The 16,934-nt window shown below is 40.6% G+C and overlaps 1 protein-coding gene across 3 annotated transcripts in view; it reads right to left on the bottom strand.

The window, feature by feature from the left end:
- Window positions 1-12,829, bottom strand: part of WWC2 (WW and C2 domain containing 2) — a 114,438-nt gene extending 101,609 nt beyond the window's left edge. Inside the window, exon 1 of one of the 3 annotated variants that reach the window (XM_081924266.1) lies at window positions 12,337-12,829. In XM_081924266.1, the coding sequence (XP_081780392.1) occupies window positions 12,337-12,467 (131 nt within the window). In that variant the 5' untranslated portion in view covers window positions 12,468-12,829. Of the gene's footprint in view, window positions 1-11,475; window positions 11,616-12,336 lie in introns of those variants that run through there. The other 2 variants (XM_081924265.1, XM_081924267.1) reach the window with 2 other exon arrangements.
- Window positions 12,830-16,934: the final 4,105 nt, after the last annotated feature.

The following is a 16,934-nucleotide window of genomic DNA, read 5'->3' as shown; positions in this document are numbered from 1 at the left end:
CCAATTCTAAGGCCAATTCAAGGTCCCAACGCAAAGCCCTAAGCCAGGCTTCCTCAACCTCAGCCCTCCAGATGTTTTGAGACTACAATTCCCATCATCCCTGACCAGTCGTCCTGCTAGCTAGGGGTCATGGGAGTTGTAGGCCAAAAAACATCTGGAGGGCCGAGGTTGAGGAAGCCTGCAACAATGCAGGGTCCAAATATCTGAAGGTGCACCTTCTTCCAATCAAGCTGCCTGCAGGGGAGGCTCTGCTGGTGATTCTGTTGCCAGGGGAAGTCCTAGTGGGAAGGTAGCAGTACACAGGACAGCCTTTTCTGTGGTGGCTCCCCAACTCTGGAATCACCTTCCTTCTGAGGTGGGTCTAGCAGTGACATTATTTAATTTCTGTTAGCAGCTGAAGACGAACCTCTTTATACAGGCCTTTGGTGTGGGATAAGGTTTCAATCCACTCAGGTATGTTCATTTATTGTTGCTTTAATAGCTTGCTACCATGATCTACTTTATTGAATTCTGGAATTTAATAATGTTTTGGTTTTATTAAACAATGTTTTATTTTTGCTGTGTACTTCTACCCTGAGAGCTTCTTGCAAAGGGCAGATTATAAATACGGTAAATAGATAAATGAAATAAAAACTATATTGGAAGAATGTTATAGAGATCTACAAATTATCCCAGTAGACACAGAACAAGCAACTTCCTATATTCCTAGGGGAGGCTTTGTATAAATTTACAATATTAAACTAGGTGTGCAGCTTTTAGTCTGGGCTAACAAGAGATTAATTCAATGTTAGATTTACAGTGAAACACTTTCATTTTTCTGCCTTCAAGAATGAAGTTGTTGATTTGAAAGAAGACCACAGATAACACAAGGGCTTGATTAATAAACAAATGTGAATGCTTTAAAAATAGACTATAATGTATGATCAAGGAGCAGTATTAAGCTGCTGGAAAATTAAGGATCATGCTATATGCTCTAGAATCCTGTGACTTCTGCAAATAAGGGATGCTCTCCTAAAATAAGGAACAACAACCACCTTTATAATAATAATAATATTTTTTTATTTATACCCCACCCTTCCCGGTTTAAAAACCAGGCTCAGGGCAGCTAACAGCAAATATAAAACATTGATTAAAATGTGACTTAAAAACAGCATAAAACACAACATAAAATGCAGCATCAATATCAATAACATTCAAAAATTTAGGGGTCTTTTTTTGGGGGGGGACCCCAGTCAGTAGACATCAAATGATCACCAGGGCAACTGGCCAAGTTGGTCCTACTAGGGCCAGCAAGGAGACCAGGGAAGAATTTAAATGTGGGGTCCCGGAAAGGGTTTCTTCATAGAAGAGGAAATAGGAAAAGGGAATAGAGGATCAGGCTAATTCAAATTGAAGGCCAAGTGGAATAGTCTTACAGGCCCTGTGGAAGAGGATCAAGTCCTGCAGGGCCCTAGTCTCATGGGACAGAGCATTCCACCAGGTCAAAGCCATCACTGAAAAAGCCCTGGCCCTAGTGGAGGAGAGTCTTGCTTCCTTAGGGCTCTTTGAATCTATACTGCCAGAAAAGCTTACATATTAAAAGGTAATCCAATTTTCACAATATCAGCGTTAATTCATGTACTGTCTCTCACAATAACTGATTTACAAAAAATCAAGTCAGTATCTTAGTGGCCCACACACATTCTGCAATTATCTAATGGCTGCCATCAGATTCTGTATGACAAAACCCAGATTAAAATCCCTACTCGGCAAAGAAACTCACTAGGTGACCCTGGGTCAGTCACTAGCCTGGGTCACACACATAATTCTAAGCCATTGTTTAATAAAGACATGGTTTATTAGTGTTATGTGTGAACGCCAAACAGTGGTTTAACTATGGTTTGTTTACCAATGACTCCTAACGTGAAGTCATGGTTTGTTGTTGACTTACAAACCTTGATTTGTTTTAACTATGGCGTTACATGTGACCACAGCTCCCTTCCTTAAGCATGGTTTGTTTGGTTACTCTCACCCCAGATACTCACCAGGTTATAAGAGCACAAGATAAGAAAAGCTTGGAAATAAATCAAACTTTGAATAAAAAACCACATGATTTCTTTGACTGCCTGTGGCACAACTTGCTATTAATTCATGGTTTGTTAGGTGATGACTTAGCCAGGCCACCTTAGCCAGCTTAATCTACCTCAAAGGGCTATTGTGAGGATAAAGCAGGAAGAGGAAAACAATGTTCACCACCCTGAGCTCCTTGAAGATATCAAACAATAAATATAATAGTACACATCCCAAGAAAAAACAGCCCCAATTACTGTGATAATAATAAATTTTTAAAAGGCTTCTGTTTACTATGTGATCCAGAAGTATTGCATCAATGGTAAGCACAGTATAGCACAGAACACTAATTGGAAAGGCTTCTCTTCTCTTTTTTGTGCCCCATAAAGTCTCTAATCATCATTTTAGGAATGTTTTACAAAACATGTCAGATGATTATTAATCTCCGTAGCATTCCTTTGTTCATCTAACAACCATGACTGTATTAACTGTTTATTTTGTACACAGCAGCAATCTCTAAGCATAAGGAAAAATAGGTTTTACATGGTGTTTCGGTCTACTCTACAAAGCAAACCAATAATTATCTCAGTAATGTAGCTGCCCAGTTCTTCTCAATATACTACCAGTAAAAGGTAATTGCACTAGAGAGATTGAAACTAGCCATTTAGGTACATTATCAACCATGAACCAGTTACATGATTAGGAATACCAGAAGTTAATTCACAGTTCTTAAATGCGTAGGTTCACTTCAAGTTTATTTATGTTGGCAGGAAATACAACGTTTTGAACAGGTATATTTGCTCATTGTATCGAATCTTCTCAAGTAACTGCATGCTATCTGTGAATCGTCAAATTTTCCCAATAGCACATATCAGAGGCAAAAATCCTGTTATCATCAGGTTACCCGAAAGTTAATTGAGACCACGAAAGAGCCCATATTTATCTCAGGTCTCTTTTACTCAAGTAAACTCTCTTCAGCCTCTCATTAACTGCTTGATCATTGAAATGAATTAAGGCACACACACAATTTGGGAATTCTTATCCCAGCACAAGTGATCATGTAATCAAATCTAAAGCTAGAATGAAGTATAATGACAAAAAGCACAACAGCACACACATTCTTAAAAAGGGGCAGTTTAGGGCAAGCACATCAAATGTTCATGGACAGAAATCAAGTGTTAACAAAAGGGCTATAACCTTTTGAAAGAAAGCTGGGGGGGGGGATTTTCTCAAGTGAAGATATTTCTGAAAGGCATATCTTCATAACAAGACAAAATCAGAGTTATTTGTACACCATACTCTGGAGGTTCTAACATAAACACATAATCTGAGCCACTGAAAGCAGAATTTTATTCTTTGCCTAAATTATGCAAATTTGTGTTTATTTTCTTATTTTTCTTATTCTTAAGTTACCTTGCTCATTATTGAGAAGGCTAAAGAACTGTAGGGATTACTGCAACCCCACTCCCTGAGCACTAGAAATTCCAACTCAGTCCCACCTTGCACCTTCTGAGATTTTAACTAGGTGCTGGCCAGCACACTTTCCCGCTCATTTTTACAGCATTAAGGGCTAGAGGTATCAGAAGAACACATTAGCTTTTTATCAAAGGTAGTTGAATTACACTGTATGGATACTGGAGGTTTTTAATCATGCAAGAGGGTAAAATCTCTTTAATGTGAGCTAATCAAACCCTAATGAATAATGCACACTCTACAACAGAATTATGGATTTTCCCTTTAATAAAGACGGATGACCGTAAATCACTGTACTAAATGGCATGTTTGCTTTCAACAAGGAAGTTTCATACCATACGTATCTCAAGTGAAAAATACAGCACACTCCCTCTTCAAGACTATGTTCTATGGTTACAACTAGTTATAAAACTATTCCACTCTTTATTCAACGCCAGTCAAGACACATAGCATTATGTATTGTTAGAAGTTATTCACCCACACCATTTATTGCATGCTAACGGTCCCCTGCTGGGGGGGGGGGATATTTTCACGGAACAGGGGTGAAGCTGACAATTCAGTGTGACTAAAAACACTCTACCCAGTTGTCTCCATGGGGTTTTGTATAGACTCAGAAACCGGAGAACTTTAATGTATTAAAGCTTCTAGCTCTCAATAATCTACCCACAGGTTAAAAAAGAACACACCTAATGCAGCTATGTAGTCCAATCTTATGTTGTTTATTCAAAATTAAAGTCCCATTTAGCTTTAAAGAATTTATTACCCAGCAAATGTATATGGACTGCAGGAACATACAAACACTTGAATTGCAGGTACATACAAAGCATTTTAATTTCAATCTCATAATTGTTGTGAGCAATTTTAAAGGACTGGCTCCTTTGACAATTACTTTGAGCCAAAATCTTCTGCCCAGGACTCCTTGGAGCGGATTGAGTCTAAAGGGAAACTTCCAATGGACCCCTCCAAAGATGCAGATCTTTTAGGTAACGCACTTGAATGAACCCACTGTGGCTGTTTGTTCCCATAAAGATTCCTTTAGGAGAAATCTTAAGAACTCAACTTGGGATATTTAAAAAAGGGAAATCTCCTGCATTGCTGAAGGGAAAAGAATATAATATTTTTCTCCTACTAAAAGCCTATATAAAAATGCATGTGGTAAAGTGGGTAACAACTAAGTTCCACAAAATAAAAACGAGAGAGACATGGCCAGACAGAGTTTCAACCCTGGGAAGTGATAATAGTGTCATATGAGTGCAGTACCCAGTAGGTGTCAGTGACCATCACACAACAAAGTATACATGCCTCTAGCTGAACTTAAGGGAATAGTACAAAGATCTTTGATAGTTTGGCATGCACCTCCAGAGGTGGTATGAAAACTCTGAGCAATCTTTTTGTCAGTAGTGGAAATTCAGCAGCAACAACAAATAAATGTGTATATTGAGCACAACAGGAAGAGGATAAGAGCATTTCCACTTCTCCCCAAACAGATCAATATAGCCTTAAAGACTGACAGTGATCAATACGACCGTATAGTAATGCACACATATACTGATTTGTTAAGGATGTGCAGAAAGGCAAGAGTACCACTATATCAAAAATTAACATTAAGCTATTCAAATTATTATTCAAATTATTAATTTATAAACACAACAAATCAAACAAATTAGCTGAGAGAAACAAGACCTTCGGTTCAGCAAGTCCATTCAGTATTCCATATGTCTGCTTGTAATGCAGTAACACTCTGATGAGCACTCAAGTATCAGAGTGAAATTTAATGCATATGTTCAGGGCACAATTCTACATTTTGAGTTCAATTACTAGCTTGATGCATCACATCCATTTTCAAAGGAACATGCAAAATATAATGCATTATATCTACCCTGAGAACACAAATATGACACCTCAAGTGAGGTGTCCCAAACATTCTGCTTTACTAGCACTATTCTAATATCTATACCTATGTAAAACAACTTAAAGGTATTCCATGGTGCTGCAATTAACCAAACAATATCGTCTTCGAACACTGGCTTTGCTTCCTAGCCAGCCATTATTTGTGGTCACTCCTAATCCCTTCTCCTGTGTCTTCTGGTGTGCAAGGGGGCTTGACAGAGATCCAGAGCAATATCTCATTTGTGTGGGGTAAGAAATGACAAGGGTCTTTCCCGCTGCTCAGAAAAACTCCTGCTATTTATTATATGCTCAAAAACTGCAGTGGAAATAAAGGCAAGGACCTCCAGGGCAAGGATCCATGGATGGGATCAGAAGGGTGGTGGCATTTGCTGATAAATGGATTTGTGGGTGCTTCGAAGCAAATGCCAACAATTTACCAAAATTTATCTCAACTCAAATAGCATAGTGACACCATCGAAGTCTTCTCCAAGTGACTTTTTTCTGGCAGTCAAAGATAAAGATCTTGCATTCAACAACAACAAATGCCTTTCATTTCATTCAGTCATGGCTGCAGCACATTCTGATCAATTAATTGTCCTGCTTTCAAAGCTGCCACTGCCCTGCCTTCTTCAACTTTTTTCTCCAATGGAGTCTTTTTCTCAGGTCTTCTCCAACACTGTCTCAACTCTCCAACTTTTTTTTCTTCCTCTCTGTTCAGCACATTGTGTCATTGGTCAGGCAACTGTTTCAATGAAGGGGCTAAACCAAGGGGGACGTATACCACCACAATTCCAATTATGCAAAGCGAAACAATTTGCATCAGAAGACAATTTCATTTACAAGAGTGGGGGAAAACAACCTGTCCAACATTAAGCACTTTGAAATTTAACTGATTTCAATGGGAGATATTTAAGCATGTACTTAACTTTCCGATTGAAATAAATGGGCTTCAAAGTCCTTACCATTGGTTGAATCTTGTCCCATTATGACTATAAAAGGTGTCACCCATTATTACACCCAAGAGGAAAGCTCATTGCAGAGCAGCTATTATTATTTTAATAATAATGTTACCTACTGCTATCATAGAGCATTAGCACTTAACCCTGCAATTATAACTGTGTACTTTCATTCCATTAAAAAAAGTCTTCTGAAGGAGTAAAACAAGTAGCTCTATTCATTGTGGGTTATAGTAAGTGCCCTCACATTACCATACAGAGAGGATAAAGAATATAGGGGGTGTTTCTAGCACTAAAATATACAGGTAGGAGTGTTAGCAGCTACCGGATAGAACCTGAATACTCAGAGAAGGTGATACAATGCTGTTTAATATTATGCCATGCAGAGTGATGTTAATAACTCTTTCCATACAGACACATGCCAATGGATATATTATACTGTACTGTACTCTTCATTCTTAGGTGTTTGTAGCTGTGCACAGTGGAATTGTTACACAATTCCATAACAAATACAGAGACTCTATTATGATCAGTGGGGAGAAATAAATATATTGCAAAGTCACCCTGTCCTCAATGATTCAAATCTTGTGGCTACGCAAACATCCCCTTGATATTGGCATTTGAAACCTGTCTATCTACTCTCACCTCTGCAACCTATTTCAGTAACTGACATTTTGACTGTCACTAACCATATTTGCTTTTTTAAAAAGCTATTTAAATCACTCCTTCAAAACTACCCACTTTCTTTTTGTCAAACTTCAAAACAATGTTCTGGCAGCCGAGCTAGACAGTTAATCTATTTCAAATATGTAATTGGCAGGCGTGTAGTAAACAGTTAATCCTGGATATGCATCCCAGTGGTAGCACACGAACCACCTATTGTTGACCTTGTATGCTTACATAACATTTACTTCCAGCAAACCACTTCTCTACTTTGGGGAAGTGTGACAGTATGCCATCATGCCAGATCTCCAACTCAGCTGGAATAACTGTAGGATTCAAGCCAAACACTGCTTGTGAGGTCTCAAATACACTCTAAAAATTGTATTCTAGGTCTAGGGAAGGAAAGGAAAGGAAGGCGATAAAGGGTGGAAAGAGATGAGCATTGAATCTTTACCACAGAAGTGATCAGATTACCTTTCCCCCATCATCCAATTGTGTATTTATTGTTATTTATAGTAATTTATGTGAAATATAAGTAGGTTCAATTGGTGGGGGGGGGGCTTCAAAGGCAGATCTAGGGGAGCGCACTGAGTGTGGTAGCACCACAACAATAACATCCAACAGAAGGCGAGAGGTGAGGGGGCACTGGATTTTGGTGTTGCACAGGCCGCCACTGAAATTTGAGACGCCAAGGTCAGCCACTGGGGGACAGCATACTCCAGACAGCTCAACCATAACAGATTGCTTTCCCTGCAGTGACACAGGCAGAGGATGCTGCTGCTGATGGAAGAGTTAAAACCAATAGAGACTGGTCTATTGGGCAAATGGGGCATTGCCCCAACGCATCTGCCCTCAGCCAGTCGCCACCAGCTTGCCTTCTTACTTGCAACCAGTCCAGGGGGTGGCAGCACTGTGCTGTCCTTGTAGGGCCCAGCATGGAGGAGGATGGTGACGAAACTATAATTAGTCGGCTCGGTCTGTCATTGACTGTCTCCAGCAACTTTCTGCCCTCCATCCTACCAGTCTCAATGGCCACCAGCTATCAGTGGCTAAAACAGCATCCTCTGCCAGGCCATGGCATTCCTCTTGCTTTCCATTTAAAACTAAGGCTGAAATCCATTGGACACAACAGGGATTACTTCCAAGTAAACATGTGTAGGATTGCATTGAATCAGCCTTAAAACCCTGTCCCCTTAAAAATTACAACAAAGAGCAATGGTATAAAAGTATAAAGGGCATTGGCTTTTGCACCTGGTAGCTACTGAACAGGTGCTGGACACCAAATACAGTGGTGCCCCGCAAGACGAACGCCTCGCAAGACGAAAAACCCGCTAGACGAAAGGGTTTTCCGTTTTGGAGGCGCTTCGTAAAACGAATTCCCCTATGGGGTTGCTTCGCAAGACGAAAAAAATCTTGCATCCCCCCACGGGTTTTTTCCGCTTTTTTTGCCCTTTTCTTAAGCCGCTAAGCCGCTTATCAGCTGTTCCGCTGATAAGCCGCTTAACAGCTGATCGCTGGAAGCCGCTTGACAGCTGTAGCGCTAATCCGCTAAGCTGTCAATGGGCTTGCTTCGCAAGACGAAAAAACCGCTATACGAAGAGCCTCACGGAACGGATTAATTTCGTCTTGCGAGGCACCACTGTACTGTCCTAACATTAGGAAGATACAATATATTAGATATGATGCTGTACTACTTTATATAAGAATCAGATCACTGGTCCATCTAGCTTAGTATGGTCTACTATTGACTGGTAGACTTTATCTCAGCCAGTTTATGGTCCCAACCCCAGATTTTCTCAAGGATGGAAGAATGTGGGGGAGGGATTACTTATGTGGAAGGCATCCTACACCTTTTCTTTCAGCTGGGCTCTATTTCAAGTGAATCTAGGGTTTTAACTAAAGGTTTTGAAAAGATTTCTGGGGTATTTGCAGAGAAATGGTTAAGCACCTACCCCAACTCAACTTTCTGAAGCCTTCCACATGGCAAACCTGGAACATAGAAGTTTGCTTGTACAAAGACAGACCATTGGGTCCATCAGACTCACTACTAGGTGGCAGCAGATTTCTATCATTTCATAATGGGCCCTACCTGCAGATGCCAAGAACTGAACCTGGGAACTTTGACATGCAATGCTTGTGCCCTGTGACTACTCTGCAATTCATCCCCAACATGGGGTTTTAACTATAAATGTCTCTGGTAAGACCAAGACTGACTGTCAGAGAGAAGTTTTTCTCTGCTCTGCTACTCAATGCCTTTTAAAGGTAGAGATGTCAGACAGTAAATCTAAGGCCTTCTGCACTGAGAACATGCATTGAGATATGGCCCACTCTTGAGCTGCCATTCTGAGACCCTTACACATGATTCTACAAGTCACAGTGCCAGCACAACAGTTCTTAAGGTCAGCCCTTACTATACTCTGAAACACATTTACAGTGGTACCTCGGGTTAAGTGCTTAATTCGTTCCGGAGGTCCGTTCTTAATCTGAAACTGTTCTTAACCTGAAGCACCACTTTAACTAATGGGGCATCCTGCTGCTGCTGCGCCGCCACTGCACGATTTCTGTTCTCATCCTGAAGCAAAGTTCTTAACCTGAGGTACTATTTCTGCGTTAGCGGAGTCTGTAACCTGAAGTGTATGGAACCTGAGGTACCACTGTACTAGGAAAGAAAATCAACTGAAATAATTGGGGCTAGGCTACAATCTGACACACATTTGCCTGAAAATAAGACCCACTGAAGATAGTAGTTCTTACTTCTGAGTAAATATGCATAGGATCATGCTGCAATACTATGCACACTTTCTTGGGAGTAAGTCATATATTTCAGTATGTAGCTGGGCTATAACTCTGGATAGATTCAAGATGAGATGTTCACCTTTTACAAGGCGGATCGTGCACTGTATACTGAACTCAAATAACAGGGTATACATTACCTGCCTTTTCCCCTTTGTTCCCATATTTGTGTCTCACAGCTGAGACCCATACATTAGTTATGGATTATCTTAAGTACGAAGTGCAACATACCTCTTTCTGTTTGTTCTGTAACAGTGAGTAATGAGATTGACAAGCATTAATAGAGTTACCCCAAACACTGTCTCCCACACGGTTTAACAAGGACTTCACTTCATTAGCTCTTGTGAAAGAAAATACAGTCAAGCTCTGGGCTGAAAGTGCCCCAAGTCTTCTCTCACTTCAGAAGTTAGGAAATTAATGAAAAGTGAAAGACAGTAGTCAACTCAAATCTCATGTGATACAAGAGGCAAATTGCACTTCATTTTCTTAATATAGCAGGGGGAAATGTAATTGGAAAGTTATAGCTGCAAGTCTGGTTAGCAGAACAGAAAAACCAGATATCTGATCAATACTAGCCACATGTTCAAGGTGTCACAACAACTCAAAATTTAGTTAACAACGCATAGCAAAAACAATATTTGAGTCTACAGTACTCTTGATAGACAGTAGCACAATATCCTTCATTCAAGCATTACATTTTTTTCCTGTAATCTATTCATAAACAAACATTTAAATGTAAAATCAACAGAAAACAGGTAAGACGTTTTCAAAATTTTATCATTATAAGTTGCCAAATATATGCAGAACTCAGTACAATTACCACAACCTGCAAAACCCACCACTTTATCAACATTTACATTCTGTTTCAGAGGTTTTTTGAAGTACACAGAACGTCAAATAAGAATGTTAGATCAGCAGTTTGAAAACAGTTTCATTCCAGTAACATGTTTATTGTTGCAGCTGCTACAACATTTTGCACGAGGCATGTCAAACTTTTCAGTGTGCAAGCACCATGGAGTCGCTGCAGCTACTCTTTCTTATTTCAGCCAGGAAATATAAGCCAAGACCTTCATAAATAATTCAGCACCGTTTGTGCCATAAATTTATAATGCCCCTTATTAGTTGGGAGATAACTGGATTTCATTGGGCTTAATAAAGTCCAACACTAGTTCCAAATGTGAACAAATGGCCACTGCATATGTTTTACAAAATTATATACAGTACTGGAGAAACTGTTCCTTAACCAAAGACAGGACATCTTAGAGCACTAGTATTATTCTTGCAACGGATTAAATAGAAACTAATATTTATAAAGTAAATAATTAGTTATAGGATCTCTCATCATGAATTTTATCCCCTCATTTACATTCAAAACCTCAAGTTTGAGGACTAGGAAAGGGAGCATCCTATAATCTGGAAGGGGGGATAAAAGCAGTCAGTTGAGGCCTAGTTTTGTGGTTCAGGCATGAGGCCTGTGAAGACTTCCCTCAGATTCTCCACAAGAACTCACTTTAGAGAGAGGTGGAGTGGAACAAGGGATACACATTTAGGATTGATATCAAGACAACATACAAGGCTTATTTATATATATATATATATATATATATAAATAATAATAATCCAGGATTTCAGAAGCAATGGAAGTTCAAACCTGTTACATGCCAAACCTGCAGTTCCAAAAACAGACTGAGCAAACTGCCTACACTTCCCCACCAGCAATAGCACTTACTCCTCAGAAAGGCTGTTCAAAAAAGTTTTGTACTAAAGAGATCGAAGTCAAATACAGTCTTATCACTTTTTTTTCCCCACACAGTCCCAAGATCTTGACTGTGCAGATTCTGGGAGAGAGAGAGAAAGGGAGTGTAAAAACAACTTGGCAGAATTCTTTAAAAGACTGACAAATCTATTCTAATTGGAATGCTGATTTCTTAAAAAAGAAGTCTTTAAAACTTGTGCAAAGTTGTTGTTGTTTTAAAAAAGAAGAGAGCACCTCAACCGACTTTAGTTCTAAAGGCAATAAAGTTTACGGTAGAAGGAATTTGCATTTTAAAAAAAAATATTGGGCAGAAGGAATGGGTGGGGATTCTGTGGCGGGTCACGAGAGCCTGAAGACATTCCCAGAGTTCTTTCCTTCCTCTTCCCAAACTCTCCTTTTTATTTCCCAGCCTTGCAGAGTCACTTTCACTCTCTTGTCTCCAACTGCACACAAACACACACACCCCTCGCAGGACAACACATGCCAGAAAAACACACAAACACACACACCCCTCATCTCCTCCCAAAATAATACTGGAGAGGAACCCACTCCCCTTTTTTATTTTTACTCTTTGCAGATTCTTATATAACTGTACGAGACCCTCCCTTACACGGGAGGAGGAGGAGGAGGTGGGGAGAGGACAGGCGGAAAGAAACTCTCTAAAGTTAGGACAAGCGAGGCTGGTGCCAAGTGCTCCCCCCCCCCCGCATGCTTCAGCCCCCGCCTCTTGTGCTGCCCCCCCCAATCTACACCCACCTGTCTCTGGGGTCGATCCAGCTGGTCTGCTTGGTGTTGTGGTCGATGTAGAAGACTTTCCCATCGAAATCCCTCGCCTCCTCCCAGCCGTCGGGTAAGGGCAGCTGCCCATTCCCCACTTTCCTAGGCATGGCCGAGGGCGGGGGGTAGCAGCTGCTGCTGCTGCTCCATAGGGACCAGAAAACAAGAAAGGAAGGAAGGAGGGAAGCGGGAAAAAGGAGGACGACCCTACTTCTCTCTCTCTTCCCCCCCACCCCCTCTTACTTCTCCCCGGGAACCCTGGGCGGGTGGAGGGAGGCAGGCAGAGCCTTTGCAAATCGGCCAGGAAACTCGGCGGAGTTTCAGTCCACCATGTCTGAACGGGAGTCTCCGCTTCCTGCCCCCATTCCGTAGCAGCAGCGGGTCAGGGGGGGTCCAGGCTGAGCCGAGGCGGCGACTGGGTTCCGATCCGGGGCGGGAGCGGAGGGTCGAGTTGGGGGGGGGGGTAGCCCGGCTCAGCCCCCCGAGCGGCGGAGGCGGCGGCGGCGGTAGCAGAAGCAGCCGCTCATTAGCATGAGATTAGCATCCATCTCATCTGCATGCACATTCCTCGCTGGGGCATTCCTGAGCGTTAACCCTGCCAGTGCCAATGGAAAAAAGGAAGGGAGAATGAAAGACAGGCAGGCAGAAAGGCCATCATCATAAGTGAATGTGCTGGGGGGGGGGAGTCAGAAAATGCGGGTGATGGGGGAAGGAAGAGGCGAGGAAAGACAAAGAGACAAAGGTGATCACAAAAGTGATTTTTTTATTATAATGGTAAACCCTCTATGAACTGTATGGGGGGGCGTTAAAAGTTCACTGCTACAACTCCCAAAATTCCAACTTTGAAAGTCCATCAGTCCCACCAAGTCAGCTCCCCAAAGTATGACCTCAATGGGTCCGCTGTTGTGACCTGCAGCCGGATTGTTTTCTGGCCCAGCAAAGGCTGCTTTCTACATCACACTTTTTATAAGTAGGGCAAGTACTCTCAGGAGTCACTTCAGCAATTAAGAACATTGTGTTCATGTTCCAGAAAGCTTCATTTTGTCCCTCAAGATGCCATTGGGAGTCTTGGAATAGCCACCGAGCGTTCCTGAGCCTGAAATGACAAAGACAACCTTTTCCTCACATTTATCTTGTTTTAAATCAGGGGGTGCCTTGCAGATGCAATCCAGTGAAAAAATAAAGCAGGAACTACCTGCTTTAGGTATTACGGTAGTTTTTCTCAGCACAGGTATCAATATCTATACTGTAATGGGAGTGCCTATAATGGGAAGACAAAGTCAGTATGGTCCTGTGGACAAACAGCTGGAATTTAGTGGAAGAGAGAGAGAAATATTTAAACATAGTGATGTCCAGCGCATAAGCATTGTGAAACTGAAAAAGTAGCTTTAACTATCGTATTCACTGCATATATGAGTGGAAGTTGCCCAGAAAGTCCAACACAGTCACATTTAATTTCAAAAGAGAAATTTCCCAACTACTGCAGGATTAGCTAAAAGGGAACATTCAATGGCCCAACATTCCATAGTTCCTGGTCAGTCTTTCTAATTTTAAATTTTTATATTATTTTTATTTCTTTTCATTTACAAACTAATACTGTATACTTATTCGTATGTGGTGAGTCCTAGAAGTCTGTAGAAACCTCCTAGGCTCCTACCTTATTTTGGGATACTGTATCTGTTTTCTTACAGGCATGGGACCATTGAAGGTCATTATTTGGGGGAATTTTAATGGACAGATTTCAGAAAGAGCAACATACACAGCAGAGTTTACTAAGACTGCTTTAGGGGCTGCTTTGGTTTAACTTCTTTATAAATCACTTTTTAAGCCACAGCAATTTTTGCATAACCCTCATCTGAAGGTGCCTTATAATCAATATTTCTCCATGATCTGTCCAGGCCACAGGTCTCACAACCAGTGTTTTTTATGGGGGTACATAGGGGTACACATACCCCTAAACATTTTGTGAATCTAAGTTTGGCCTCATGAAGGGCCAGTATTTCAATATGAGTAGGAAAATGAGAGTACCCCTAAACATTTTTTAAGAAAAAAAGCACTGCTCACAACAATCCTACCAGCTCCCACAGATGATAAGGGTCTACCAAAGCTTTGAACCATGCCTATTACATGAGAAGTTGCATCTTGCCAGGCCACACCTCCACCTGATGACTCACTAGCTGCTACTGCTGCTGCTGTTTGCAGCAGCACTCTGTGCTTTGCTTCCCAAATTTACATAATCTGGTCATTCTTGGAATCACAATCTAGTTGGGAGCTATCAACCTATTACTTAATACAGAAAAAGAAAGCTAGTTTATTTAACCCTTTGTATGGGTGATAGCCTATGTTAGTCCTAAATCCATTGATTTTAATGGGTCTACTTTGAGTATGAGTGGACGCAGGTGGCGCTGTGCTCTAAACCACTGAACCTAGGGCTTGCTGATCGGAAGGTCAGCAGTTTGAATGCCCATGACGGGGTGAGCTCCCGTTGTTTGGTCCCACCTCCTGCCCACCTAGCAGGTCGAAAGCACGTCAAGTGCAAGTAGATAAATCGATACCACTTCAGTGGGAAGGTAAATGGCATTTCCATGTGCTGCTCTGGTTCACCAGAAGCAGCTTAGTCATGCTGGCCACATGACCCAGAAGCTGTCTGTGGACAAATGCCGGCTCCCTCGGCCTATAGAGCAGGATGAGCACGCAACCCCAGAGTCGTCTACGACTGGACCTAATGGTCAGGGGCACCTTAATGTTGGATAGCACCCTATGTTTTTAACCTTATCCAAATCGAACAATTAACCAGGCCGGAGGGAGGCCTTTGGCTTTTAACTATCTAAGCAAGTTTTTTTAGAGTAGGTGGGATGTTTTAATGTTTCCCTGTCCACCTTGTTTTAATATATGTATGCAGTGCTTTGGGGAGGGCAGGGGTATGCATACCCCTAAATATTTTGTGAATCTTTGTACTTTTGTCCATTTACTGTATTTATTTTTCCCGTTTTGAACTATAAAATGAGGGTTTTCTTGAGTCCAAATGAGTGTACCCCCTAAACATTTTTAAGGGAAAAAAGCACTGTACATATGTATTTTGTTTTGTTTTTTGTCATTTTGAGTTGCCTGTGACACAAAAGTGATTAATAAGATTAATAATAATAATAGTAATAATAATCTCCTGTCTTTCCTTACTGTTTTTCTGACACACTCATTTTCTCCTGTCATAACACAAATAATAAACACTCACTGACAAATCAGATATATGTATGATGAAGTAACAGAAAAAGCTAAACAAAGATAGGAAAAGAAAGAAGAAAGTGACTAGGACACATACAGTATGTGGTGTGTTAAAATATTCACCTTTTCTGTTCATAATTTGTCATATTATAAATAAAAATAAGAGAAATGTGCAAAATATAAGACAATTCCTGTACATATTAGCAAAATAGCAATAACAATTTATATTCTGAACAGAAGTTTCATATCTCTTAATTACCATATTTCAATATTCATTTTTAGAATATTCCTTGTACACTGCTTAGAATATTCCTTGTACAGTGCTTAGAATATTCCTTGTACAATGCTTTCCAGTAAAGAATAAAAGAAGTATTTTTTTCTGAAATATTTCTATTGAGTTGATTCATTCATTGCATAATTATTTATATTACATTATTTTATTCAATACTATCTTACTTACTTACTTACTTATCAAACCTTTATTAGGCATTATGCGAATAAAACCATAAAAGAGAAAATAACATATAAAGGCCTTGAAATATATATAAAAGGGCAGCAGTTGGCTACATACATATATATATATATACATATAGAGTCAATGGTTTCCTTTGTTAACCTGCTCCTTGGAGGACTGCTACCAAAAACTCGGCTACCCCCGCCGTTACCCTTTGGTCAACGTCGGATAGGTAGAGTCCCACACATTCACCTTGCTGGGGTTCCAGACCACCTGAGAGAGGGGACAGCACGCGTTGACGGAGCGTACTGTACAATGGGCAATGAAAGAGAATATGCTCTACAGTGTCCGGGACATTCATAGAACATCTGCAGAATCTCTTGTTTCTAGGAATATTTTGATATCTTCCCCTGACAAATGCTGAGGGAAAAACATTCAAACGGGCCAGCATAAAAGCCCTACGTTGGGCTGGGATTATTAATTTAGTGACGTAATTGGCTCTGCTATCTAAGATATTTAAATCATAGAATATGGGGGAGCAGATTTTGTTTACAGCTGCCATAATATTTTGTCTCTCGACATCCTTTAGTCTAGTTAGGATATTATGGAAAATGCAATACTATCAAGCTCTGATGTTCTTCTTCCATTAGCCTATTAAGGGTATTCTATCCTTGTGGGACACGGGTGGCCCTGATGTTTGAGTTTCCCAAAAGCATTATCACTAGATTCAATTATAACTGACAACTAGTTATTTAATTAATATTTACTTGAATCCCCCCTCAAAAAAATTATTAATTAAACAACAATACCAGCACTAACAGAACACCAACTTTCCTTCATACTTTTAAATGTAGGCATGAGCTTTTCTGCAGCAAAAAATACACACGTGCCCAACCAGACA

The sequence above is a fragment of the Podarcis melisellensis genome (assembly GCF_964234715.1).
Source record: "Podarcis melisellensis genome assembly, chromosome: 9".
NCBI lineage: Eukaryota > Metazoa > Chordata > Lepidosauria > Squamata > Lacertidae > Podarcis > Podarcis melisellensis.
The sequence above is the reverse complement of the archived record's forward strand: the minus strand, read 5'-3'. Positions and strand labels throughout refer to the sequence as shown.